Source organism: Pyrus communis, chromosome 11 (assembly GCF_041283825.1).
Source record: "Pyrus communis isolate YQ-2024b chromosome 11, ASM4128382v1, whole genome shotgun sequence".
In the NCBI taxonomy this organism is placed as follows: Eukaryota; Viridiplantae; Streptophyta; class Magnoliopsida; order Rosales; family Rosaceae; genus Pyrus; species Pyrus communis.
Genome location: NC_142575.1, coordinates 6042385 through 6068803, shown reverse-complemented (window position 1 = coordinate 6068803; position 26419 = coordinate 6042385). Strand labels below are relative to the sequence as shown.

Here is a 26419-nt window from a genome sequence, read left to right as displayed (position 1 = left end):
TGTCGGATTTTGATTCGCCCACGTATCTCAGCCCTCCCGCAAAGTTAGGTACACGTGTTTGGTCTTGAAGGACGAGATAAAACCTATATAACAAGATCGACGGTCAAGAATTTACGAATCTATTTAGACAGAAGAGCACTACGTCACGCACCATTTTTCCCAGCCCGGCCTACCCCAGACGACTTCGGGCAAGAGAGAAGCCGGAGTTGCATGTCTCCCTACGTAAAGGGAGATTTTTTTAAGAGGTCAGAAACACGATTTAGTATATAACAAGTGTCATTTTTTCAAGAGGTCAGAAACACGATTTAGTATATAACAAGTGTCATAATATAAATAATTCATTGGTTCTTACTTAGGGAGTTTTGGGACTTAGACTTAGTCTGAAAGGGTTTTATTGAATCATCGTGGTTTTAATATGAATATGAGGTTTTAATCAATTCATAAGGTCTTAACAAGAGAATTCCTATTAATAATAAAGAAAACAGCAGTAAAAATGCATTGCACATAAATAACACCAAAGAAAATAGGTAAATAGAATATTTAAGAGGCCTATAACAATCAATATATAGATGAATGAGCCGACTTGATAATTTATTATATCAAGTAGTGTTTCCGACACAATAAAAAATTTATCAACCATAAAAAGCTGGGGTTGGGCCCGGGAACCCACCGAACCTCTGTCTTTATAAGCTTCACTCATGAGCGCGTGAGCCTACTCTTGCAACATTTTCTCGATATATTTTTTAAAAAATAAAATAAAATTTTTTCCGACTTTCCAGCATTCATGAATTGGCAACTTTGAAATGGCGGAGATCTGCTACGGAGTAGTGAGTGAAAGCGACGCGTCTTCAAATCCCTGCGAGGCGAGTTCACGAGCTGCGAGGCGGAGGAGGATGGATATCCGACGTTGCAAATTCGTCTCCGGAGTGGCCCCACCGGCGCCGGAGTCACCGGAAAATTCCGAGAAGCGGAAGAAAGCCGCTTCACGTACGACGTCGTCGGCTTCTCACGAGTTGGAAAACGCCCTGCAGTGCTCCGGTTCTTCCGACGAAGAGAAATTCCCCCCGAGTCAAAAGAAGTCAACGAAGTTCCGAGCGTCCTCGTCATCGAACATCCCTGAAGGTTTGAGAGAGCTCCCGAAGTACGGACTGGCCTCCGTCTGCGGCCGCCGTCGAGATATGGAGGACGCTGTGTCTGTACACCCCTTGTTTTGCCGGCGCATCCGAGACGCCACCGCTCAATTGCATTATTTCGGTGTCTACGACGGCCACGGTTGCTCTCACGTACTTAAAACGACTCCAGAGTCTCTTTCGCTGAAACGACTTTTGAATTAATTGTAGTTCGAAATTAATTTCGTCGTTATGTATTTTTTACAGGTGGCGACGAAATGCAGAGAGCGGATGCATGAGCTGGTGAAGGAGGAAGTGGAGAACATGGAGGAGTGGAAGACGGCGATGGAGCGGAGCTTCGTGCGGATGGACAAGGAGGTGGTGGCGTGGAGCCGCGAAGGCGGCGTCGGAGTGAGCAATTGCCGTTGCGAGCTTCAAACTCCGGAGTCCGAGGCTGTCGGATCCACGGCCGTCGTAGCAATCGTCTCTCCGGATAAGATCGTCGTGGCCAATTGCGGCGACTCGAGAGCTGTGCTCTGCCGCGACGGCAAGGCCTTTCCCCTCTCTGTTGATCACAAGGTCAATTGGTCAATTGGCTTCATCGCATTGTTTATGTTCTGTACGGTAGCTGTGGAATTTATGCGAGTCCACTTTATTTCGATGGACCTGCGTCAATTATTTTTTATTCTTGTTACTGTAACAGCCGGATCGCCCCGATGAGTTGAGTCGGATCCAGGAGGCGGGTGGGCGGGTCATATACTGGGATGGCCCCCGGGTTCTCGGAGTTTTGGCAATGTCAAGAGCCCTAGGTACGTGAAAACTGTAAAAAAAGCAAAAACCTTGGTGGGACGGCCTTCTTACGACAGTATATTAATTGTCGTTTCTTTTGCAGGCGACAACTACTTGAAGCCGTACGTGAGCTGCGATCCAGAGGTGACGATCACGGATCGAGCTGTGGAGGACGAGTGTCTGATCCTGGCAAGCGACGGGCTCTGGGATGTGGTGTCGAACGACACGGCGTGCGGGGTGGCGAGAATGTGCCTGAGAAGAGAAAGGGCCGCTGCTGCCGCCGAGCGCGCAGGGCCGGAGGCGGCGGCGGCGGCAGCGTTGGACAAGGCGTGTTCCGATGCGTCGATGCTGCTGACGAAGTTGGCATTGGCCAGGCAGAGCACTGACAACGTGAGCGTCGTCGTGGTGAACCTGAGACTCAACACGTAGACAGTCTGCGCTACTTGTTGCCTGGAGCTTTTTATTTTATTTTTTTATTTAATTATTTTGGAGTCGAAAGTTTAAAGTCTAGCTTTTTTTTTTTTTTTTTGGAACATTTTTAAGAAAAAAAAAGGGGAAGAAAGAGGTTTGTTCGGCAAATTAAGGAAAATAAGCCGACTGAATCGAAAGTTTCTTTGCCTGGTGTTTGTAGTCGGTTTTAATGGAGTCTGTTTTCCTATAACCGACGGAAGCTAGAAGTTACGTTCAGCGTTTTACTCTTAATGCGTGAGACCAAATTATGGTTGATGTATATGTGTTTTGACGTGTAAATAATTCAACAGATAATAGTTTTGAATTTATGAAAGACAAATAAATCGAGCTTATTTTATGTTAATAGATGGTTATAACCTATTAGGTATAACTGTTGAGTGGTTATAGTCAATATGTGCAGTGTCTTTGATAGTTCTTCGCAGTTAACGTTGTTCAAATGCGCACTTTCTTTTTTAGCAAGAGTCGTAAGGAACTCAGAAAAAAGAAGATTCAAGAGAGAAAATTAAACGGTTGAGGAATAAATTTAGTATTCTTTTACATTGTCATAATTTTCAAATACAATTTTAATTTTATTCTTCTTCATAAGGAGGTATAAGAGTACAAAACACAAACCAAATTGATTAAGTAAGCCAAATTAAAAAGTAAACCTAACTCCTTGAGAATAATGAAACCTACATAATAAAGGGCAATGTTAGGGAGATTAAACGTGTAGACTAAATTATGTAAACTAAATGATATGAAAGTAAATGATTGGATTCTTACTTAAGTGTTATTAACGTTGTTATTGGTGACACATCATTTAGTTTAGTCTACGTAGCATTACTCACATAATAAAACAAAATAACTAAGTAAATTAAATTTTTGTACACAAGACAAGGAAAAGTAGATCAAATCAAATCAAATCTCTAAAATACTTTCTTTTATATTTTTCCAACGGCTTTTTAGCCAAAATTGTCTCTGAGATTTGCATAGCACATCACTTTAGTTGTGACAGCCCGTCCCGAATTATTTGTGCCGTAGGTGTGAAATGACGATTTTGCCCCTAGTGGTTATGTTTCATTTTGGGGTGATTGTTTTGTGGGCTTGTTGGCTGCATCTGGACCACACACACACACTCTCATCCTCATCTCCTTCCCGTATCCCTCTCTGTTACGAACACTCTCTCTCTCTTTCTTCTTCTTCTTCTTCTTTGTACGGACAAGACCCAAAACCTTCGAAAACGTTGCAGATCGAGGTGAAAAACTATACCTTTGTGTTCGTGAGGACCATACAAGTTGAACCATACCAATTTCAGGTAGGAAATCCTTCGATTTCACATTGAACCAGAGAACCCCGATTTTGGTCACTGTTCATGCACACATGAAATGTTGTGTTTCAGGGAATTTGAAGCTTGTAGGAAGCTTAGTGAGGTCCTTAGGAAGTTTGGGGTGGTTCATTGGAAGGATTTGGACGTCGGGATCGTGAGTTGCAAGTTTGGCCGAATTTTGCGAAGTTTCTACGACGAGATTCCGTGAATTTCAAGGCTTGAAAGTGGTAAGGTTTTGTTCTACTTATTGTAAGCTTCATTTTGGTACCAATTTCATGAAATTTGGTTGAAAAACAAGTGAGAAACGAAGGTTTGAAAATTTTCCCGTTTTCCGGCTACAGCGACGGCACCGGAGGTGTGATGGAGAAGAAGATGGAATAGTCCTTCAGTTTGGACAGAATATTCTTAATGGCATTAGGTTAACTTTAACGGAATCTATTAGTTTTAACGGAATATTCCTTAACGCCGTTAGGGTTGCCACACGTGCGCCAGGCACGTGCCCACGCGTGGCCGGAGCGTGGGGGCGCGTGTGACGTCAGAAATTTTTTTTTAAAATATGGGGATGTTCATGAGATTGAGTAAATCACGTTGGTGTATTCACACACCCCATTTGAGCATTGTATAAGAAGTTATTACCTAATTTTGGTTATGTGCTTTAAATTAACGTTTTTATAGTTGTTTCGCATATAGGTGAGACCTATCCCGAGGACGAGCGTAGTCACTCGAGGCAAGGGGGTTACAACCCTTCCACATACCAATGAGTGGGCTTTTGGTTTTCCATATATACCTATATACTCGTGGTTTTTCCCAGAAAATGATATGGAATGTTTATATGTTTTAAATGTCATGCATTACGTTGCCTATTTATTTATGCATTAGTAGTTGCATATATGTACATTGGTGCTGCAGACGCACAGGTAAGTGCCAGGTAAGTTTATGGTTTATGATTGTGAATTAGTGGTTATGTGAGATGCATTGAGAGCTCATAACTTGCACCCCCAGTGTTAGTGCTCCCGCCCAGAGTAAGGCACAGTCCTTCACATGATGTTCACCTCCCGCACCACACGCTCATCTTGGATCCAAGTTAGGTGCACAGTCTTGTCGTACAGACCACTATAGCTGGTTCCGACTCGTAAGTGACCCGCGATTATTCGCACAGTCTTCACGTGATCGTAGTACTTGAGTGTATTTATTTACACCCAATCCTGTCGTACAGACCACTTTAGGTGGTTTCGACTCGTGTGCAGGTATCGTTAGTGAGTTGGGGATTTGAGCTCTAGATTCAGCCGTATAGGTCACGTTAGGTGACTCCGACTGACACATTACATTGCATTGATTGACATTACCTGGGTTACTTACTGTTTATGTAGAGGCATTCAACATGGCATTTTCTGAGCATGTTTTTGATATATGTGTATATTCTATTTTCTGGGAAACAATACAGGTTTTACGGCGAGGGGTTAGAACTTTTGTTAATGAAATGATTTTGAAAAGCTTTGTTTTTGCCCACTCACACTTTCTGTTTTGTGCCCCTCCAGGTTCTAGTTTGGGTTGCTCTTTTGGTGGCTTACGAGGAATCCACGACATATCTGATAGATTATCACCAGTGTAGGACCACTTCTGAGTGTGTTTAGCTAGTGTTTGTTCCTCTGGACTGCATTAGGTTTTCTGTGCACTGAGTATTGTTTTTCACGCTTACGCTTGCACATGTTTGTTAGCTACTCTGTGTGTAGTTTGATTTTGATTTATTCGTACTTTTATTATTATTCTTAGCTTCCGCACTGTGCACATGGTTACGTCACCCTCACGTGACGACCAGCATGCCCTGATTTCAGTCAGGGTGTGTCATTAGTCCTTGAGATTGAAAATCAATAGAAATGGTCACTGAGATTGTCCACCGTTAATTATTTTGGTCCTTAAGTTAAAAACTCCATTAAGTGTCCCAGAGCTCTTGGCCGAAAGTTTGGGCAATTTTCAAAACCTCGTAGCTCGATCGTTTCTTTACCAAATTCGATCCATAATATATCAAAATGAAGATAGGAAAGTGTAGAACAAGATTATACCTATTTAGAAGCCTAAAGGTTGCCGGAGATCACCGTAAAATAGCCTAAAATGTGACTGGTCCGTAGGAAAACTTGAAAAACTCGCCGGAAACTGGGTAAACTTGAAACGTTCATAACTACTTCAATCTCAACGAAATCGAGTGATTTAAAAATAAAAATCATACTTCTCGACGAGATGAAGAGAATGGTACCTTTTTCGATGGCTAAATTGCCTTGTTTTGGCCGAAAAACAGCTCGAAAGTGGCTGTCTTGGTCTCGAGTTAGCCACTTTTGAGCCGTTTTCCAGCCAAACCACGGAGAATTAACAATCAAGAAACATACCATTCTCTTTTTCTTGTTGAAAATTATGATTTTACTTTTTGAATCACTCAATTTCGTTGAGTATTAAAGAAGTTACGAACGTTTAAAATTTACCCAGTTTCCGGGGAGTTTTCTAGTTTTTCCGTAGACCAGTCACCTTTCAGACTATTTTCTAACCAACTCCGGCAATCATTGGGCTTCCAAATAGGTAAATCTTGTTCTACACTTTTCTATCTTCATTTTGATATATTATGGGTCAAATTTGGTTAAGAAACGATTGAGTTACAAAGCTTTGAAAGTTACCCAAACTTCCGGCCAAGAGCTTCGGGACACTTAACGGAGTTTTTAACTGAATGACCAAAATAATAGATGGTGGACAATCTTAGGAACCATTTCTATTGATTTTCAATCTTAGAGACCAAAGTGATGTGTTATGCAAATCTCTGGGATCATTTTGGTTAAAAAGCTTTTTTCCAACACAAAGTTTGAACTCATTCTTGTTGAGTCTTCTGCAGGTACGAACTAATATTGATTAGGGTTAACTTCTGATAGACGTTCTAATTCATAGAGCGTGGTTAATGGCTTTACTAATTTCGATAGTGCTTAGGGTGTCTACGCAATGCTTTATGTGGTGTCAGAGTCAGTCAATCAAAACTTTAAACTCGTTTAAAGATCAGAATCATATTGTTTAAATGTTGCTGCATTTATTTTCGATAATTTTGTTCGTTTTGTTTTTTTACATTTATTCGGTGATTATTCTATACAAATCTAGATTCATATTAACTCTCAGTTCTTTTCGTCTGGTCAAAATTATCTTGATAACTGGACAATGAGTTCTGGCTAGTCATCAAGATAATGAATTGGTTGTTTGTTGAAATGAATAAAAATGGAAACCTAATTTTGTTTTGTCTAAATCGACTAATGAATGAGTTATTTACCTATAACTTAAATGACTGAATTTTTTTATTCCTCTCTGGATTGTTTAAATGAATTATCAAAGTAGTTTATTTATTCTTTTCCTCCAACAGTCTCTCATGAAATCCGTTTGTAGTTTATATACATAAATAGGTATATTTATTTCCAAAAAAAAATTTGTCTATTGGGTTCATTATAAACTAATGTATACTGACATGATTGAGATGAAATTCTGTAAAAAGTTATTGCCTAAAGATGTCCTTTTTTGCTTATTCTTGCGTTGTACACTTGGCTATGCAAAGACTTGTAATTTATTCATATATATATATATATATATATAGTTGCTCAAAGATGTGACGGGTTATATAACTATAGTGTGACAATGTAGCTATTATTCTCTTAATTTTCACAAACTTGTGGATTTGCAAATCATGTTGTACATCTACTCAATCTCATTAATATTGAAAAGTTGGATGAGGACAATTTCAAAACTTGGAAGCGGCAAATCGAGATGCATTTGGGCATGTTGGAGTTTCATATTACCTTCAAACAGCCACAACCTTCAGCTCTGAATACTGATAGCAATAGTCAACAGCGAAAGGAATTTGTCAAACGGCATAGAGCAAATCAAACGTCGCTTTTGATCATGCAAAATGCTATGGAGGATCACATAAGAGTTGGCATTCCAAGCTGCGGTTTGGCAAATGAGTTTATGGTGAAAATTGAAGAAAAGTGCAAGAGGTCAAATAACGTCGAGACTGGTGTCTGCCTATCAGAACTCATCCATGCCAAGCATGATGACATTGGAAGTGTTTGTTAGAATTCTTCTGTCCCACATCGGCCACAGAGCTTGAGAATAAGCCCTTTAAATATAATTACTCCACTCTAACTAACACCGAAGCCTTTTGTATTAAAACCTCACACCTGACGGATTGAGCAGGTGGCCAAGTGGAGACAGTATCGGTGTTGTTGGAGTGGGCCCATGGCTCATCTACCTAAAATTTAAGAGTGTTAGATTGCATTTCCTCAAGTTGGTTAACCTTGCCAACAACCTCAATGCTATGAGTAATTACAAGTGAACTAAAACACTCAAAATGAGACTTGGAGTGTTAATGAACTCATTTCCATTTGTTGCCAAGAGGAGGAGGTGATGAAGAAGTAAAAAAAGTGAGAGTGAATCTCGTTCAGATATTCAAAACTCAGAAAAAGGTTGCTGATATTCAAAACACAGAAAAGTGGAAGCCAAAACAAAGAATTTCAAGTCCGGTTGAACTTCTGGAACCAAGAAGAATGCATACAGTTCTGCCAAACCTAATAAGGGTAACGTTGCCACCACTAGTTCTGACCTTAAACCTAACAAGCCTCACTTTAAAAGATGTTTTCATTGCAATTATTCTGAGCACTTGAGGATGGATTGTGAGGGTTTTAAAGCATGGCTCAGGAAGAAAGGTATTAAGTTAATAGATAAAAATAGTATGAGAGAATGATTTGGTTACGATTGCATCAACTAATTATGATGTGCAAGTTGGAGGACTGGTTGTCGAGTTCAAATGTTTGAATCTCCAAATTCTGCACACGTGAACTCTAATTTTTATTTTATTTTTGGCAGATTGAAAGACATCCAAATTGCAGATTGGAACTATGTTCATTGTGCTAAAAATCTGAAAGTAAAATGGTATTGTTAGTAAACAAATGTGTAACATTATGTAAATCGTTGTCAAATATACAAAAAAATTTAACAATGCATGTATAAAGTTCAACCTGCCATAAAATTTTGAAGAATATCTTTATACATTATGCTTATATTTATTTAGTATTTCTTTATTATTGTCTATTAAGATTTTGTGACCTTATCTGTAACTCATGATAATGTAGAGTGAATACATGTTAGGAAAGATATAATCCAACTTGTTTCAAATATTGTCTGTGAATTTTATTTATTGGCATGATATAACATGGCCTAATTGAAAATTGACGTCTTTTAAAAATAAAAAGTCATTTGTGTTATGTCGTTGAAAGAACGATTCTAGGGATAAATACTTTATAACTAATGTTGTTACCTGTAAAGTATTTTAGCTTCAATAACTTTATTAGTCATTTGGGTTAACCATTCTAGTTCCATTATATAAACATGAAGACTGATTTAAATTTCTTAGTAACATAAATAGGCATTCCTATTTTTCAAGTGAAGCTTCGTACATGCAAATCATTGAGTTCAAGTGTATTAAGGAACTCTGTAGGATATATAATACACAAAAGTTTTCCAAATTACCAGATGATGAGCACATAGAATCCAAACTGAAATAGGTGCATTATTTGTATGATAATAAATCTATTACGTATTTATATTACAGTAGAATTTCTAGGCGAAACAATAGCTCGTTCTCTTAAACACGCAAAATTGGAAATCTATTCATCAAAATTTGCGTCTGTTGCCAAAAAAAATTCTCAATAGTATCATTGAAGGATTCAATAATCATATTTCTTGGAGGCTCCTAATGGAACCGAAAGAAGAGGAAAGAATAAAAGGGCAACTTCTTCATTCATGTAAGAAATAGGAGCGCACAAATGTCCATCAAGCATTTCCACTGATTCCACACTAACATAAGCTCTAAATCAGAAAGAAATCAAACACAAAAATGCGGTTGAATACACGATGAGGCGGGGGCAGACACAAACATCTTCAGTACTGCCGATAAATCAAAGAACAGATTTACTCATGTCCAGTTGGTTCTTAAAAATTCTGGCTCCCACATCACATTTCCTTGCCGTCATCTTCTACTCCGGCTTTCTTCAGCACTTTCAGCTTTCTGTAACCTGTATCAGTTCCAAATAACCTGAAAAGTATAGTAGAAAGGGATGGTTAGCGTACCTTCAGCTGCATTGTGGCATCTGTTGGTTTAATTTGTGATATGAAACATGACTGATCATTTGGGTTAAAACCAGTCATAGTTCCAGAGTCTGGAAGCATCACTGGTCTCAATGTTTAAACGTTAGGTAAGACTTTGGGCCAACAAGATCCATCCACACAAATATGAACAATGAAAAAGAAATCGAGAGCCAGTTCATCTTGTAATATAAAACATTTTTAAAGCAAACCACTGACGGTATATTAGGAAAGTGCAAAATACAGGTATGCAACAGAGCTCGTCAGTCATAACAATAACATTCTTAAAATGAACAAAATTTGGTTTCTTGTTAGATTAGTAACACTTGTTAAAATACTTATTTAAACTATTGAACAATCAGATGTAAAAGAAAAGATAAAGAAATTCCTTCGTAACTGATCCATCTCCTTTTCACTAATTAGTTCAGAGACACTTAAGCAGCACATGGTAAAACTTTACCTGTCCATGTAAACAAAAGTTGATGAATAATTGCCAGACTTGGTGTAAAGCAAACGGTGATGGTAGTCGTGAAAATCAGCACTGTACGATGAAAGCAGAAACATTTTCAGCTACAAATGACCAAACAGAGAAAAATACATTGTATACACATTGCTAAAAATGACCAAGTGGTGAAAAATGCACGCTCACCCTCCATACAAAGGTAAAAAGTTTGAGAGGCTCCATGGGAAATGGTAACCACAATGTGCCTCGACAGTCTCCAGCACTCTAAGTACCATCCATAACCACAGAGTAATTAGGTGGGGCCCAGTAATGGCAGGACCAATAATGGTGGCAAAGCCAAGGAATAATATCTCGGCCGGGTGAGCATATTCAGAAGTCAGTCCAAATGGTGTAGCATACCTGCAAAGATTCAACTCATAAATTACACCATTCAAAACTCTTAGCACTGAGTAAGTTACTTATAACTCTCACTTACTCATGATGGATACTGTGCACATGCTTGTACAGCCACTTTGTATGCAGAACCCTATGTCCCCAATAGAATACAAAATCCTCGAGGATGAAGTAGAAAATGATCTGAGTGGAAACAACTTTCCTGCCAAACCAAATGCAGAATTACGGAACTAAGCATTTTAAAAGTCTAAATTGTTCAGAAACGGAAAAGTTTAGGGTCCTTGTTAATTCTAAATGGGTCATATGATAATGGCATCAAACTCCACGATGTCTGAGAGAATATGCTCTAGCATATAAAGAACCTGAAAATACCAGGACGGCAATGGAAGACTACTCCGCATGCCCATGAATTTGAAGACAGGATATGAAGCAATCATAACTGGCAGATTGACACAAAGATGATACAGGACTAGGCGAGTAATACATTTCTCCTGGGCTGCAGGGCTGTTATTTTTTGTCTGCACAAAACTAGAATAAAGTCATGGCACTATTTGATAAGATTTTATTGAAACGCCATGGGGACAGAACCTTCATACACGAGCTGTATGAATGGAAGATAACAAAGAATCATTAAAGAGAAGGAAAACTATTATGAATCTGCAAAATTAGTAGCAATAGCCTATCTAGTTCATTCAAACATCTTTCTCAACATATGTGCCATTACCTCCACTAGAGAACATCAGCTCCTCCACTCCACCACAAAGACAAAACACACATAACTTTTATTTTTCTTCGTGGCAATTCAACTATTTGAACCCAATAGCTCACTCACCAAACTAGCTATAAACTGAGTCACCCCAATCAAAGAAAGAGATAGCCCATTACACCCCACCCATAGACCACTGTAAGCTAAATGCCTAAAACAAAATATATACAATGCCTCCCCTTCCACCTTCTAAAAATTACACCTGTTAACCATAATCCTTTCTCTTAATCACAGATTCACATATATAAAATGTCAATATTTTCTTAAGACCTGCACCCTTTGTATAAAGGGCTACCTTTAGAGCATCACTTGCCCCCTAAGCCCTTCCCCAAAGAGACAAAAGCTGAGACTACCGCAATAAGGCCCAGTAAGAAGCTTTGGTCTCATACTTCTTCCAACAACATAAACTCCACCCAACTACGCTGTTCCATCACCTTCAATTCTAACCTCACGCAACCCCAACCATCCCCAATCATTTAGACTTCAGCTAAAATTACAGTCCAGACCACATTTGCCCCTACAATCTCCAAATAATTGCAAACTAAATACTTCCTTAAGGAAGCTATATTACACAGAGCTGGAAAAACATGTCCTACAAATGCCACTAGCCAGATGAATCTTAGAGAAAAGGAAAGAAATTTCATCTTCTAAAGAATCATATCTAAGAGCTCAGTGAAGAGAGATGAACCTGAATCTTGTACTTGCTCAGCCATCCTGCCCTCTCAAGATATATAAAAGGGAGTCCAGAAAAGAAGAAAACACTTTCATGGAGAAAGAAACTTCCTAGACATGCCAGTTGAAAGTCGTTGAAATTTGTGATCAGATACTGCACAGTCAAAATAGAAGAATCTCAAAAAAGTAAGAAAATATCAGATACCAGTAGAGACCATTAGGTGCATGAAGTAGGAAAATTCATCATCGCATACCACAGGAGCTGCTCAAGAGAAATCAGTTACATTTTCCTTTCATTTGTGAACGCTTATAGTTTTCATGTGCACAACCTAGACTCAGTTCCCAATCCATGTGTTCGGTAGCCCAATATATACCACAAAAACTAATGAAGTTTGAACTTGCATGACATACAGGTTGGACGATTTTTAGGACCGTCTACCTAAAATGTATCAGCGCCTATGAAAAAAAAAAGTTTATTTCTCAATCCCCCCCCCCACACACACACAAAAAAAAAACAAAAAACAAAACAAAACCACCACCAACCACAGGAAAGGAAAAAAAAAAAAAAAAAAAAAAAAAAGATTAACAGAACTTTCTGAGTCAGATCTCAATAGCAGCTAATTACAAGATCAATCAGATACAGAAACAGAGTCTCCTTTTGAATTCTCTGCCCATGTATCAGTTCTCTGTCCACATACCTCCAGGTACAGTAAGTTCTCTGTCCGCTTCAATCTGTATTACTTCACATCCAAGCATCATGGGCTAACACTGTTTGACCACAAACTACGTGAAACTCACTTATGTTTGAAGGAACATAATCCTAACAATTTAACAAAGCGCCTCCAAATCGACCGCAGCATTAATCTTGAACATCTAATGCTTCCCTAATGTCACTATAACGGAAAAAGGACAGAAATTGACAACTGAAAGAGAACCAAAAACCAAATAACCCCGCCACCATGAAAACAGTAACGACAATCAAATGCACTAGGCACATCAAATCATTGCGTTATCGCACAAACAAATAATAACACTTGAATCTAATTACATTGCTTCGAATATATGATCACAATGTTTGACCACAAATTACACCAACCCGCTTCTTTGCGAAGAAACATAATCTTAATAAAATATCTCCAAAATCCTCACCAAAAATCAACTTTCAACACCTAATGCTGCCCCACTATCCCTAATCTATATTCCTCAAAAGAAATCCAAAAAAGAACAACCCAGCGATCTCATTACTAAATTCAATAACCACAATACTCAAATGCACCATACAGATCAAATCATTACACCAATCCCACCTAAAAAAAAAAAAAAAAAACCTATCACACCAATCATAATCCACATGCCAGCATTATCACCAAATTCACACACACGGGTAAAAACAAACACAGCAATTCCAATTCAAAAGCAACCAATGCCCAACAAAAAGATCAAATCTTGGTCCAAAAAACAAATAAATAAATAAACCCCAAGTGAAATCTTTGAGCTATAAAACCAAAAGGGTTGTTAGAAAAAGTACCCTCCAGCCAGATTCAACAATGGAAGCCATGGAAAAGCAGCTTCTGGGGGGGGCAGAAGAAGCAGATATCTGAGAACCCAAGAAAATGCAGAGGAAGAAGAAGAAGGAGAGTTACAAGAAGCAGCCCACAGGCGAGATGAGACAGACTGTCTCTCGCAAATAGGAATCTGGAGAGCTCTTTGTATATTTGGGCCCTGTTGGATTTATATACGATAACCTTAGCTGAGCTGACGAGCGGAGTTCAGAGTGCGCACGTCTAATCTGCCACTTATTTTATTTTTTATTTTTTTATTTTTTTTATAAATTTATTTTTTTGAAAACAACGTCTATCTGCCACTTTGGAGTTTTGCTCCTCCTCTGATTCTTTCTGTGGTTTACCCAATTTACCCTCTTTGCATCCCTTTGCATATGAAAATTTTGAATTTTTAATATTTACCCATTAAGACAACTTAGTACTACGATCTAGTAGTATTTCTTTTAAATTGTAAATGAGAGATCTTAGGTTCGATTTTTATTAAAGAAAAATTTGAACTATATTATTGCTAGTTTATTGTGAAGTTAAACACACCACTTCATCTTAGTGTAGATATATATATATATATATATATATATATATATATATATATATATTACCCATTGAGGAGTTGATTTTTAATTGGGGAAGAATCACTTGGCTTGCAGTAATTAGTGGGGGTAAGGCAGCTTCTCCAAATTTCATATAATTCTGCCACTTATCTCTTAGTCAATCAACTTAAATTAACTTGCTTTTGATTTAGTGGTATTTTTTTTTTCTTTCTAAATATTAGAAAATAATCAATTTTAATTTTTATTGTATAAAATTTTTTGCTAATTTATCTTATTCGTTGGTTTATTTTTATATACTTTATTTGATCTAACCATCAGAAATAAGTATAGCGTGTGAATGTGGAGAACAAATGTGTGTTGAAATCAAGATTCTAAAAGATGTTAAGCACTAATCGGGCGGTGAATTGAGGCTTAGCGCCTAGGCGGATTTAAGTAAACTTATTATATATCATATAAAAATAAAATTCTATTAGAATGCATAAATTAAAATAGAATGACATATAAATTACAAAGTAATAAACATAATAAAAACATGGGGAAATATAATATGATAAGTGTTTATCCAAGTATTCAACAAGTCTCTTATAATTTATATAAAAAAAAAGCCAAATGAAAGTGATGTATTTTTTGTCTAAATGAGAGTCAAGATCTAAGTGGGTGCCTAGGCATGTCTAGGTAGCCGCCTAAACAAGTCTAGACATCTATTCTTAATTTTTAAACGTCTAGGGGTTAATCGATACGGTGACTAAATTTAACTCTCTAAGATTTTAAGTTCGACAAACGTCTAGTAGTTCATCAGTACAGATGTTAAAAAAGTATTTAAGTTCGAATTTTCTACTTTGTTGATGCCAAAAAATATTTATTCAAAATTTATAATTTGTGAAAAAAAATATGTTTATTGTCACACCCCAATCCCGACATACGTCTAGAATTGACACGTGACGTCACCAAAATCCGTATCTATCATATCTCACCTCCGAGATATGGGCAAGCACAACACAATAATCGAATCACATAGTTATTTTTCGTATGCTTTATGGCTGCATCTAACCTCTCCGTTAGACTGCCTACGTACCCTAAACAAGGATCAAGCCATTCGTAGTTCGTCATGCACAATAATTGACATATAACACAGTCCGATTAAGTCGAAAGGTATAACATTTCTCAATCAATCAATAGAACTTGACAAACATGAAAATACTATACTCAGGGTTACATAACAACCCATCTGAAAATCATGATTTCCCCTCCATCAATATATAGGCCATTATGTCACAACATGATACCGCAATTCACAACATATATCATTTCAAAGAACCAACGATGTACAATACCATTCTCGAGCCACATTTATCAACAAGTCTAATCATAACAATAACAATGATATCCAACATAACAATCCCACATGACGATTAACATTTCCACTTCATCCATCACATAAATCATCACGTTTCCCACATAAATTCGTGTTTCATAGCGTGTAACATATTTAAGAATTAATAAAGTACATACTATTCTCTCGAAATATTAATCAACTAAAATACTCATGATAACTCCACTCATATCCAACGTCATTCCATAATCACATCAATCAATAACACATACAACAAGTCGAAACGCAAGGCTAGAGCAACACAATTCAGTTGAAGACTACATCTTTGAAAAAGGGGATTTTGGACCACCCAACGGACCAAGGCTCCAAAGGGGATTCCGGACCAACACTCAACGGAATCCAAACAGAACTCAGTTCCAATCCACCCAACCGAATTGAACGGAAGTCCAAGAAACATAACAACGGCTCGAAGGAATAAGACATGATTCAAGTTACTCAATTCCCAAAAACTCAACGAAACGAAACAATATCGAGCAACAAATCCACATTATAATGGGTTATCGGCCAATTACTAGACCTCACATCTCCCAAGCAATTCAATATGCGTTTCAATCACATGTCACAACCATTTCCAATACACAAGTCAAATCACATTTCACTTCATCATACCAATCACTATACTTCCAACATTATATTTCAATACATAGCTTGTAAGATATCAAGGAATCACGAAATACAATATTAACATTTAATTACGTTAATCAATCAGTGAGATAACATATCATTTCACGAATTTAATTAAAGAACTCTACATAATTCCCAATTTGGGTTACGAATAATAACATGGTAATTCTAATTTATTTTCACAATATCTATTGTGGGTAATTCCCATCTACTCGAATTTAGGATTCTAAATCACCTTACGGAACGAACAAGAGCAAGGATTCCGGACCACTCAACGGAATCCAACAACATTGGGTTCCGGACCACTCAATGGAACCAAAATATCAAGCGGTTTCTCATAATCTACCCAGACCTGTCATATGTAAAGTCAATGCCAATATTATGGAATTGGTGCACTGGCAATTCAGGCACTCAGATAAGCTGAGAGGCTCAGGTGAGGGACAATAAAATAAGCATGTGATACAATAATAAACCCAGCCATCAATCATAATTTATAAACCTTGAATATAAATATTTCATAGGAAATCAATACCAAACTTTTGAAAACTCCGAGGGAGGCACCCAGACATCCAAAAGTTCATTTCAAACGACCATAACATCTCACACCCATATTCACATACACACAATGAAAGTAGAATTAGGCGACACTGTTCATCCAAAGCCTACACTTTGCAACCATCTCAAACTAAACTCCATGAACTAAGGTGGATACAATCCTGGACCATCACTCAACGGGATCGTGGAGTAAGAGGGACTCCGGACCATCACTCAACGGAACCCAAACCAAGATACGATTCCTGACCATCACTCAACGGAATCGCAGAGTGGAGTAGGAAGGATTCCGGACCATCACTCAACGGAATCCAAACCAGGATACGATTCCGGACCATCACTCAACGGAATCGCGGAGTACATTGCATAACCACCAACCAATGAAACAACACATGACTCAAGTTACTCCAGTTATAAAGGCTCAACGAAACAAGATATGAAATAATGAAACGAGCATTGACACATGTTTCAAAACAACAAACCCCATGACAATGGGTTAACGGTCCGCCACTTGCCCTCACCACATCATATCAAGCCAATCATACAAAACAAACCATATTTCCAACATGCATGTCAAATCCCACTTCATATAACTATATCATTGGCTAAATATAAAAATTAACAATTTATAGGAAAAATGATTATAAAACCATTTCATATTCACATATCTTAAAGTCACTCACATTTCATCATAACATACCATCTATGTAAATCAAACACCTTTCGAATATGCACGTCAATTCACATATCACGATCATCATTAGTACACAAGCCAAATCATGTTTGATAAACATAGGTCTATGGCTAAATATATATAAATATATATAATCACATTTCAATAGAATCACATTATAAGACCAAGTAAAATTCACAGATGATACCAATATAAGGAATCAAGATAATAACCATACCACATATGTTCAAGTCACTCTCTAACCAATGTAGGCCCATTAGACTTCACTTAAGTCTCCCCTAGTACTAATTTTATTATTTAGAATGTTCCGAGACATGTTGACCACAATTCAACTCTCGATCAACGATGGGGTCCACAACAATCCGCAAATCAGATTTATAATCCATAACTTCCCAAAGTCCACATTATGCTTCGAGGATAACATACTAAAGTTTCATTATGATCCAATGGTCGAATTGTCGTCAATCACACAAACAAGTGGCGGTCCAAATTGATCACCACACCCAACAATTGAATCTTTGGCAACCAAGCTAGACATGTAAAATCGTACTACAAATATTTTGCAGAAGATTAATTTCTTCCATTGCTTCTTAGAGTCTTTATACAAAGAGAGATCTAACCAAATAGGTAACCTATCCTACATTCTAGGTTTTACAGATATTCACAAATCAATTATAAACAATTTACAAAATAGTTTCCTAAAACTAAGCCAAGATATCAGGGATGATATCATTGACTTCTCAACACTCCCCCTCAAGTTGGAGAGTGGATATTGAGAACTCCCAACTTGTGAATGATCTTTGAGAAAGTATCCTTTCCTAATGGCTTCGTGAGTACATCTGCAAGTTGATTGGAGGAAGGAACAAATCTCGTGACAACTGAACCATCTTGTATCTTGTCCCGGATGAAGTGACAGTCCATTTCTATATGCCTGGTTCGCTCATGAAAAACTGGGTTAGCAGCAATGTGAAGAGCTGCTTTATTGTCACAATGGAACAGAGCCGGTCTTTGATGTAGTATACCTAGGTCCTTCAGTAAACATCGTAGCCATGATAATTCATAACAAGCTCCAGCCATGGCTCGATACTCGGCCTCTGCTGATGACAAAGACACAGTCTTTTGTCTCTTTGACTTCCAAGAAACCAATGAAGCGCCCAAAAAAATACAATACCCCGTAGTTGATCTTCGTGTTGTTGGGCAACCTGCCCAGTCCGAGTCACAATATGCATTTAAGACTAAATCATTTTCCGCAGAGAAGAACAAACCTTGTCCAGGTGTATTTTTGATATATTTCAAAATCCGAAGAGCTACTTCCATGTGTGGTGTGCGAGGCTCATGCATAAACCTACTCAACACATGCACGGAATAGGTTATATCCGGCCTAGTGATTGTTAGGTATATCAGACGCCCCACTAATCTTCTATATTTTGCCGGGTCTTTGAGGATTGCACCATTGTCTGATAATTTAAGATTCTGTTCCATGGGAAAGTCGACGGGGCGAGCTCCCAAAAGACCTCCATCTTTCAATATTTCTAAAGCATATTTCCGTTGGGAAATAAAGATCCCTTTCTTAGAACGTGATACTTCAATCCCAAGAAAGTACTTCAAATCACCAAGATCCTTGATTTTAAAACGACCATTAAGGAATTGTTTAAGGGCATCAATAGTACTCGAATCATTTCCCGTAATCAAAATGTCATCAACATAAATCAAGAGAGCTGTAAAGGACTTGCCTTGTTTCCGAGTAAATAAAGAGTAGTCGGACTTGGATTGTACATAACCAGCGGATTGAATGGCCTCAGAAAACTTCGCAAACCATTGACGAGAGGCTTGTTTCAACCCATATAAAGACTTACTAAGGCGACAAACCAAGTTCTCCCCCTGTCGCCGAAGACCGGGAGGAAGAGTCATATAAATTTCTTCATGAAGGTCACCATGAAGAAAAGCGTTGTGAACGTCTAACTGATGAAGAGACCACTGCCGAGAAGCAGCAAGAGCCAACAAACAGCGAACAGTGACCATTTTGGCAGTGGGAGAAAACGTGTCATGGAAATCAACACCCTCAAGCTGGGTATAGCCCTTGGCAACTAAACGTGCCTTATAACGCTCAATGGAGCCATCAGAACGATGCTTAATCTTGTAAACCCAACGACAACCAATGGGAGTTTTGCCACGGGGAAGGGGAGTAAGAGACCAAGTGCAGTTGGCTTCCAATGCCGCTAATTCGGAAGCCATGACAGCTTGCCAATGAGGAAAATGAGCTGCATCCTCATAACTCCGAGGTTCAACCTGTTGAGTAATATGTGCAAGGAAAGATTGTTGTGTGGGTGAGAAACGATGGTAAGTAAGGTAATTAGCGAGTGGATACCGTGTACCTGGAGTGCGACCAGACGACGAAGACGATGGAGGATGGGGTTGGGTAAGCTTGAGAGTAGGACAATCATAATCTCGTAACTTGGGTGGCGGAGAAGAATGGCGGCTGGAACGACGGAGCACCGGGACCGGAGCAGGTGCAGGCTCAGACACGGACAGCGTGAGGTCAGGAACAACAGATGCAGGTAGCGGTGCAGGAGAAGGAGGCGCGGGAGACTCGGCATCAGCGAAAGAGGTCGGCTCAACAGAGAATATAGGGTCAGAGGGGTGGATGACCGAGGGTAACACGGGGTCAGGTGAAGGAGGTTCAAGAAGTGGGTTGGAGAAAGACGCAGGTTGAGGGGAAGATGAAGAAGGGAATGTGTGAAAAGGAAAAATATTTTCATGGAAGACAACATCACGACTGGTAAAAATGTGGCGAGTGGTGAGGTTATATAACTTGTAGGCTTTCTGACCAATGGGATATCCCAAAAAAATACATTTGTGGGCACGAGGAGAAAACTTGTGAGTGACATTGACATCAGTGGCATAAGCGAGGCAACCAAAGACCCTAAGGTGGGAAAAGGTAGGAGGTTTAGAATACAAACGTTCAAACGGTGTTTGCTTGGAAAGAATGGGTGTAGGAAGACGGTTAATGAGATGAACGGCTGTGAGCACACATTCACCCCAAAAATGGAGGGGAAGATTAGCTTGAAAACGCAAGGCACGAGCAGTTTCAAGTATATGACGATGCTTGCGTTCGACGACCCCATTTTGTTGAGGCGTATAAACGCAAGAGTGTTGGTAAATCACTCCATGATCTTTAAAGAAATCACGAAGGGAAAAAAATTCCCCACCATTGTCAACACGGATATTACGAATAGAAGTATTAAATTGGGTTTTAACAAAAGAAAAAAAATCCTTGAGAAGAGATTGTGTGTCATGTTTGTGTTGCATAAGAAAAATCCATGTAAAGCGAGAATAATCGTCGACGATGGTTAAAAAATATTTGGCTCGAGAAGTAGACGCAACTTTAAAAGGTCCCCAGATGTCACAATGAATCAAAACAAAAGGTTGATTAGATGAAATTGAACTAACAGTAAAAGGTAATCGATGTTGCTTGGCTAAAGGGCAAACATCACAAGCATTATTAGATGCAAAAGGGAAATGTAACAACTGTTTGGACATGAAATCTAGACGAGAGGATGACAAGTGACCCAAACGCCGATGCCAGAGCTCCGTTGGTGAAAGCACAAGGTTGCAGAACCGTCGAGGAAACTTAGACTGATCAGGAGCCAAGGCCACCAAGTAGTATAGCCCGCCTCTTTGCTTACCCAAACCAATCACCGTCCTCGTCGTTAGGTCCTGCACAATACACCAGGAAGGAAAAAATGTTACTGAACAATGTAAGCCACTCGTAATACGACTTACTGACATCAAATCTACTTTAAAAGTAGGCACACACAACACGTCTTGCAATTTAAAAGTAGAACTCAGAGGGACATGGCCAATGGAAAGTATGCGGGCTTGCTCTCCACTGGGTAACAAAACAGGAGACATATTCTTATTTTTAACACCATCAGTAAGCAATTCTGGTGAGGAAGTGATATGATCCGTTGCACCACTATCGATTATCCATCGATGGAGATGCAAGGGAGAGTTCGACAAACCTGTCTTAGCGACATTCGCCTGTGGCTGTTCCTCACGGCTCTGACCATTCATGATTTGTAGAATCTGTTGAAACTGGGCATCAGAAAGTCCAGACATGACGGACTGCAACACCTCTTTGGTGGCTGCATTTTCCGAGACATGATTCGCCGAGGAAGATCCCCGATCTTTTTTTTGTCGCTTGTTTCCTTTCTGTGGTTTAACTTTATGCAAACGGTGTCCTGGTGGATATCCATGAAGCTAATAACAGGTATCAATGGTATGGTAGTCTTGATCGCAATGAGTGCAATGCAAAGGTTTGCGATTAGAAGACTTCGAACTAGGTTGACGTACTGCCATAACTGCTACGTCTGTAGTAACTCGAGAAGAAGCAAGGCTTCGTTGCTTCTCCTCCTGGGAAATAGATGCATAGGCTTGACGAACCGTAGGTAAAGGATTCATCAACAGGAGCTGTCCTCGAACAGCACTATAGGAGTCATTGAGTCCTATAAGAAATTGCATCAACTTGTTCCTCTCATTCTGTGCTCCACAGGTGCAAGAAACAGATTCACTGTAGGACGATAATTCATCCCACAAACTTTTCATCTTCGTGTAATACGCGGCAATGGAAAGTTGATCTTGTGTAAGTGAAGCAATGTCCCGTTGTATTTGGAAAATTCGGGGAGTATTACTTTGACAATATCGCTCACGCAGTTCCTCCCAGATCGCATGAGCATCAGCCATATATAGGATACTATCAGCAATATCCGAGTCAATAGAATTAATAATCCACGCAACGATCATGTCGTTGCATCTCTGCCACGAAGCGTGATCGTCCGGCTTGGTCTTGACAGAAGGTTGCAGGACAGTGCCATCAACAAAGCCAAGTTTATTTTTGGCACTCAGCGAGATCTTCATAGCACGAGACCAGGTTGAATAGTTATCCCCATTCAAGGGTTTCGAAACCAGCACCATGGCTGGATGGTCAGAATGATGAATAAAAAGAGGATTGGAAGCATCAGCCTTAGCATTGAATTTGCTTCCAGAACTTGCGTCGGTAGCCATGGAGGTCGACAGAAAAGGCTATGTGAAAATAGCAAAGAACAAAGGGCAGCGGAAGGAACTAGGGTTTCAGCCTAGCTCTCGATACCATGTAAAATCGTACTACAAATATTTTGCAGAAGATTAATTTCTTCCATTGCTTCTTAGAGTCTTTATACAAAGAGAGATCTAACCAAATAGGTAACCTATCCTACATTCTAGGTTTTACAGATATTCACAAATCAATTATAAACAATTTACAAAATAGTTTCCTAAAACTAAGCCAAGATATCAGGGATGATATCATTGACTTCTCAACAAGACATAGGTTCACATGATCACTAGAAGGTATTTGAAACCTAGACAACACTTATGAACGATCCCACGCACCGCCACACGCGGTGGAAGTCAAGGTGGAGGGTTTACAAACCCCGAATTTCAACATTAACTAGATGAGCTTAAATTTACGTGGTAGCTAGAGCTCAACAAGGGAAACACTTTTCACAACTAGGCCGACGATAAATTCTAACCGGAAACCGTCCAATTTCACCGGAGAAAACCGGATTTCTAGGTGTTCTAAACACCCAGCTCTAAAATGAATACGAAAGCACAAACTAAGCATACCCACTTGAAGATTATGAAGAGTAGATGAAGTTTCATACCTCACTCGAAGGAAATCGTTGCCGGAATCGCCGGAAAAATGATAAAATCGCCGGAAAAGTCGTGGACTTTGCGACCTCGAGCTGCAAAGATGGAAAAGAAATGGGGAAATCTAAAATCACAGAAATGTAGGGCTCGTCAAGAGCTTTCCATGGACACCAAGATCATCCAAAACGGAGCTCGGATGAAAAAGATACAAGCGGGTCAAGTTTGGTGTTTTAATGGGTCAATTACCCCCTAAAACGGGTTAGGCATCACCCCATTTCCATTTTCTGAAAACCACCCCCCCCCCTCCCATTTCTGGAGGTTTCCCCCCAATTTATAGCATTTTGGTAATATTACCAAAATACCACCAACTTCAAACGACTCTAACTTCTCCGTTCGGACTCAGAAATAAGATCTGTTTACGCTTACGCGTTCATGGAATCGAACTCTACCTAACCAATTCAAGAGTTGACCTAAAAGGTCGAGAAAATTAGAAATGACTAAAGTACCCCTCACTTCGTTTTCTTAAATTTGGAGAAATAAAGAACTAGTTCTAATCAAATCTTCGAAATACGTCAAGAATAAAATAAAATAATAATTTTGGGGACGGGATATCACATTTATGAACCGATTAAGTCATCTGTATAAAATACATGAATAATTGACAAGAGAAATTGAACTTTTCACTAAAAGAAGAATAAGGGGAGGGTACCAAGGTGATGGTATTCACGCACTTCTTTTTATATTTCTCACCACTTCTTATTAATTTGTATTATTTGATCATTTTCAATTCATTTCACTTGACGATCGAAAAGTTAAAAAAGTGTGTAGAATCTTAGACGATAAAAAGAAATATGTGGATAGTACCGCCATGAAGAAATTGAAACTTTAGATGATAGGTCCACATTTTGCATAATGACCCGTTTTAAGAAAAGATGTATATCTAGTTTTAAGTTTCCAACCAATTGTATTATTTCACTTTATGTATTAGACCATTTTTTTTTTTAGGAAAGCAACTGTGCGAGCGGCGGCGGACGAAGTGGAAGCGAGAATATCGACTTGAGTAACGCAAACATTGGTAAGAATCCAATAACTCGAACGACCCTAGAGCACACTGAAAAATCTCTTATTAAAAAGGCAGGAGGACACAGTATCAAACAAAGATTCTGAAAATTTTAAACCTAATTTCACAAAGCATATATATCTAATAGATATTGATAATATAATAGTCCCCTGTCGCCATCATTCACAGTTCACTGTTGGACAATTCATAAACTATAATGCTAACTACTTATATAGTGAGACAGCAACTCAGTATGTGGAGTAAGCTATAAAGAAATAACTGTCTTGGCATACAATAATATAGAAGAGACTCATGTTTTTGTCCGTGCTTTTACCAATATTTTGTCTTTGCTGAAGAGATTTGAGTTTGTTCAGCGTTTGGCCGATGATGTAGTCTCGTCTTTGAGTGATGATTCTATGGTCTCATCTTTCAGAGGTTACTCTATGTGGTCTCATCCTCTAGCGATGATGTTGTGTGGCCTTGCTCATCAGCGAAGATCGGTGTGTGCACTGGTATAGGTTTTGTTGCATATATCGGTCTTTTGACAAATTTGTACTGGTGCACCTAGGGGTGGTTCGGTATGGGATACCATACCGAAACTAGTATCCCGAATCCCAAATCGAAATTTTTCAGGACGGGAATTTGAAGACCAATCCCAAACCAAATTTTCGGGAATCCCAAATTGAAATATGAAATTATGAATTGTTCTTCAAATATATAATTCAAGAACACATTCATGAACTAGGAATTTCATTTCATTCACACTACCATTTAATTGAACACTGGCATGCTTGACTCTTTTTATCATAGTCAAAATTCAAATTAATTAAACTCTTTTTGCAATCTGTTGAGAGACAAAAGAATCAAGCCTTCTGAAATCATCAGCCATGGCAGCAGCAATAATAAAATCCACATGAATATTAAACAGAACATGAAAAATATGCAAGGTGTAGGGCATTCTAGGTTGCTGAGCATGAATTAGAAACTACTAGCATCAATTATAAAAGAATAATATATATATATGTATAAATATATATATATATAATAATTAATATTATATATTTTCGGTTTGGTATGGGATTCCCAAAATATCGAGAAGCCAATCCCGAATCCCATACCGAAATTTTGAGATTGGTTCGGGATAGCATCCCGAAAATTTCGGGAATTTCGGTTTGGGAAATTTTTGGTTTGGGATCGGGATTTTTTCGGTTCGGTTCGGGATTTTCGGGAATTTTTTCCACCCCTAGGTGCACCTGGCTTGTGGTAGTTGTTTTAGGGATTTTTAATTAATCTCTTATTTGTGCAAATTCACTACAGATCAATGTGTTGATTACTGAAGCAACGTACCAAATTGACACCCTAAGTTTTAAGTCTCATGAACGCTTGATTGGAAGTGGAAAGAATATCCACCAATGCACCAACCACATTCCAACAGTGGGCGAGATGAGCTTTCATTTTACCTCACTGGGTCACTTTTAGGCGTGAAGAAAATGACATTCTACCGGACACTATCCATAATCCATCCCTCCTCTTGCTTATAACCACTCCCAAGTCTTTCCCCCACGGAAGGAAAGTTCACCTCTCCGGCTCTCATACGCTTTTCGGATGGAGGGCCTCATACCCTTCGTTTACAGGGCGATACTTCGGTATAAGGCCGGTGGGCAACTGACCATGGAAGACTCCTGGTACAGCAAATTGCCTGTCGTGCCATACATAACAAGTCCGGCAGATTCTGCAAGCTCCGATCGAGCGGAAATCCAACTCCGTCTGTCCGAATGTCTCTTGTCTTCTACCTCGGCCATGAGTCCTCCCCCGAGCTTCCGACCCATTGCCTCTTCTGGGATCCAGTTCCCTGTTTGCGCTTCTTCCTCCAGCACACTCATATCCTAACAAGAAATCGGCACCTGGTGCTTACAGAATAACTAAGAAAAATGTTGATAGCAGATGCCTATTGTGAAAAAATAATGATACGCTATTGAGTTTCTTGTATTCTCCTTTTTTTGCATGGAATGTTTGTTCACTAATGCAAGAATTGTGTACGAAACTCGAACCCTCGAGTTTATTCAGCAGAAGCAACAATTTTCGTTGCAGCGTAAACCTAAATTCTCCAGGCACATCTCCAAAATGTTTCAAAGACAATCAAAATTTTCAGGCATACCAA

At 38.9% G+C, this 26419-nt stretch overlaps 2 protein-coding genes across 2 annotated transcripts; one reads left to right on the top strand and one right to left on the bottom strand.

The window, feature by feature from the left end:
- Positions 1 to 614: 614 nt before the first annotated feature.
- On the top strand, positions 615 to 2712 carry LOC137743378 (putative protein phosphatase 2C 24). Its single transcript, XM_068483261.2, has 4 exons — positions 615 to 1283; positions 1377 to 1688; positions 1813 to 1918; positions 2002 to 2712. The coding sequence occupies exons 1-4, from the start codon at positions 804 to 806 to the stop codon at positions 2325 to 2327; spliced, it is 1224 nt and encodes a 407-aa protein (XP_068339362.2). The 5' UTR covers positions 615 to 803; the 3' UTR covers positions 2328 to 2712.
- A 6761-nt stretch (positions 2713 to 9473) lies between these two features.
- On the bottom strand, positions 9474 to 13900 carry LOC137742441 (methylsterol monooxygenase 2-2). Its single transcript, XM_068482305.2, has 7 exons — positions 13663 to 13900; positions 12151 to 12288; positions 11069 to 11214; positions 10779 to 10898; positions 10490 to 10702; positions 10301 to 10381; positions 9474 to 9790 (listed from the first exon to the last, which is right to left on the bottom strand). The coding sequence occupies exons 1-7, from the start codon at positions 13690 to 13692 to the stop codon at positions 9709 to 9711; spliced, it is 810 nt and encodes a 269-aa protein (XP_068338406.1). The 5' UTR covers positions 13693 to 13900; the 3' UTR covers positions 9474 to 9708.
- Positions 13901 to 26419: the final 12519 nt, after the last annotated feature.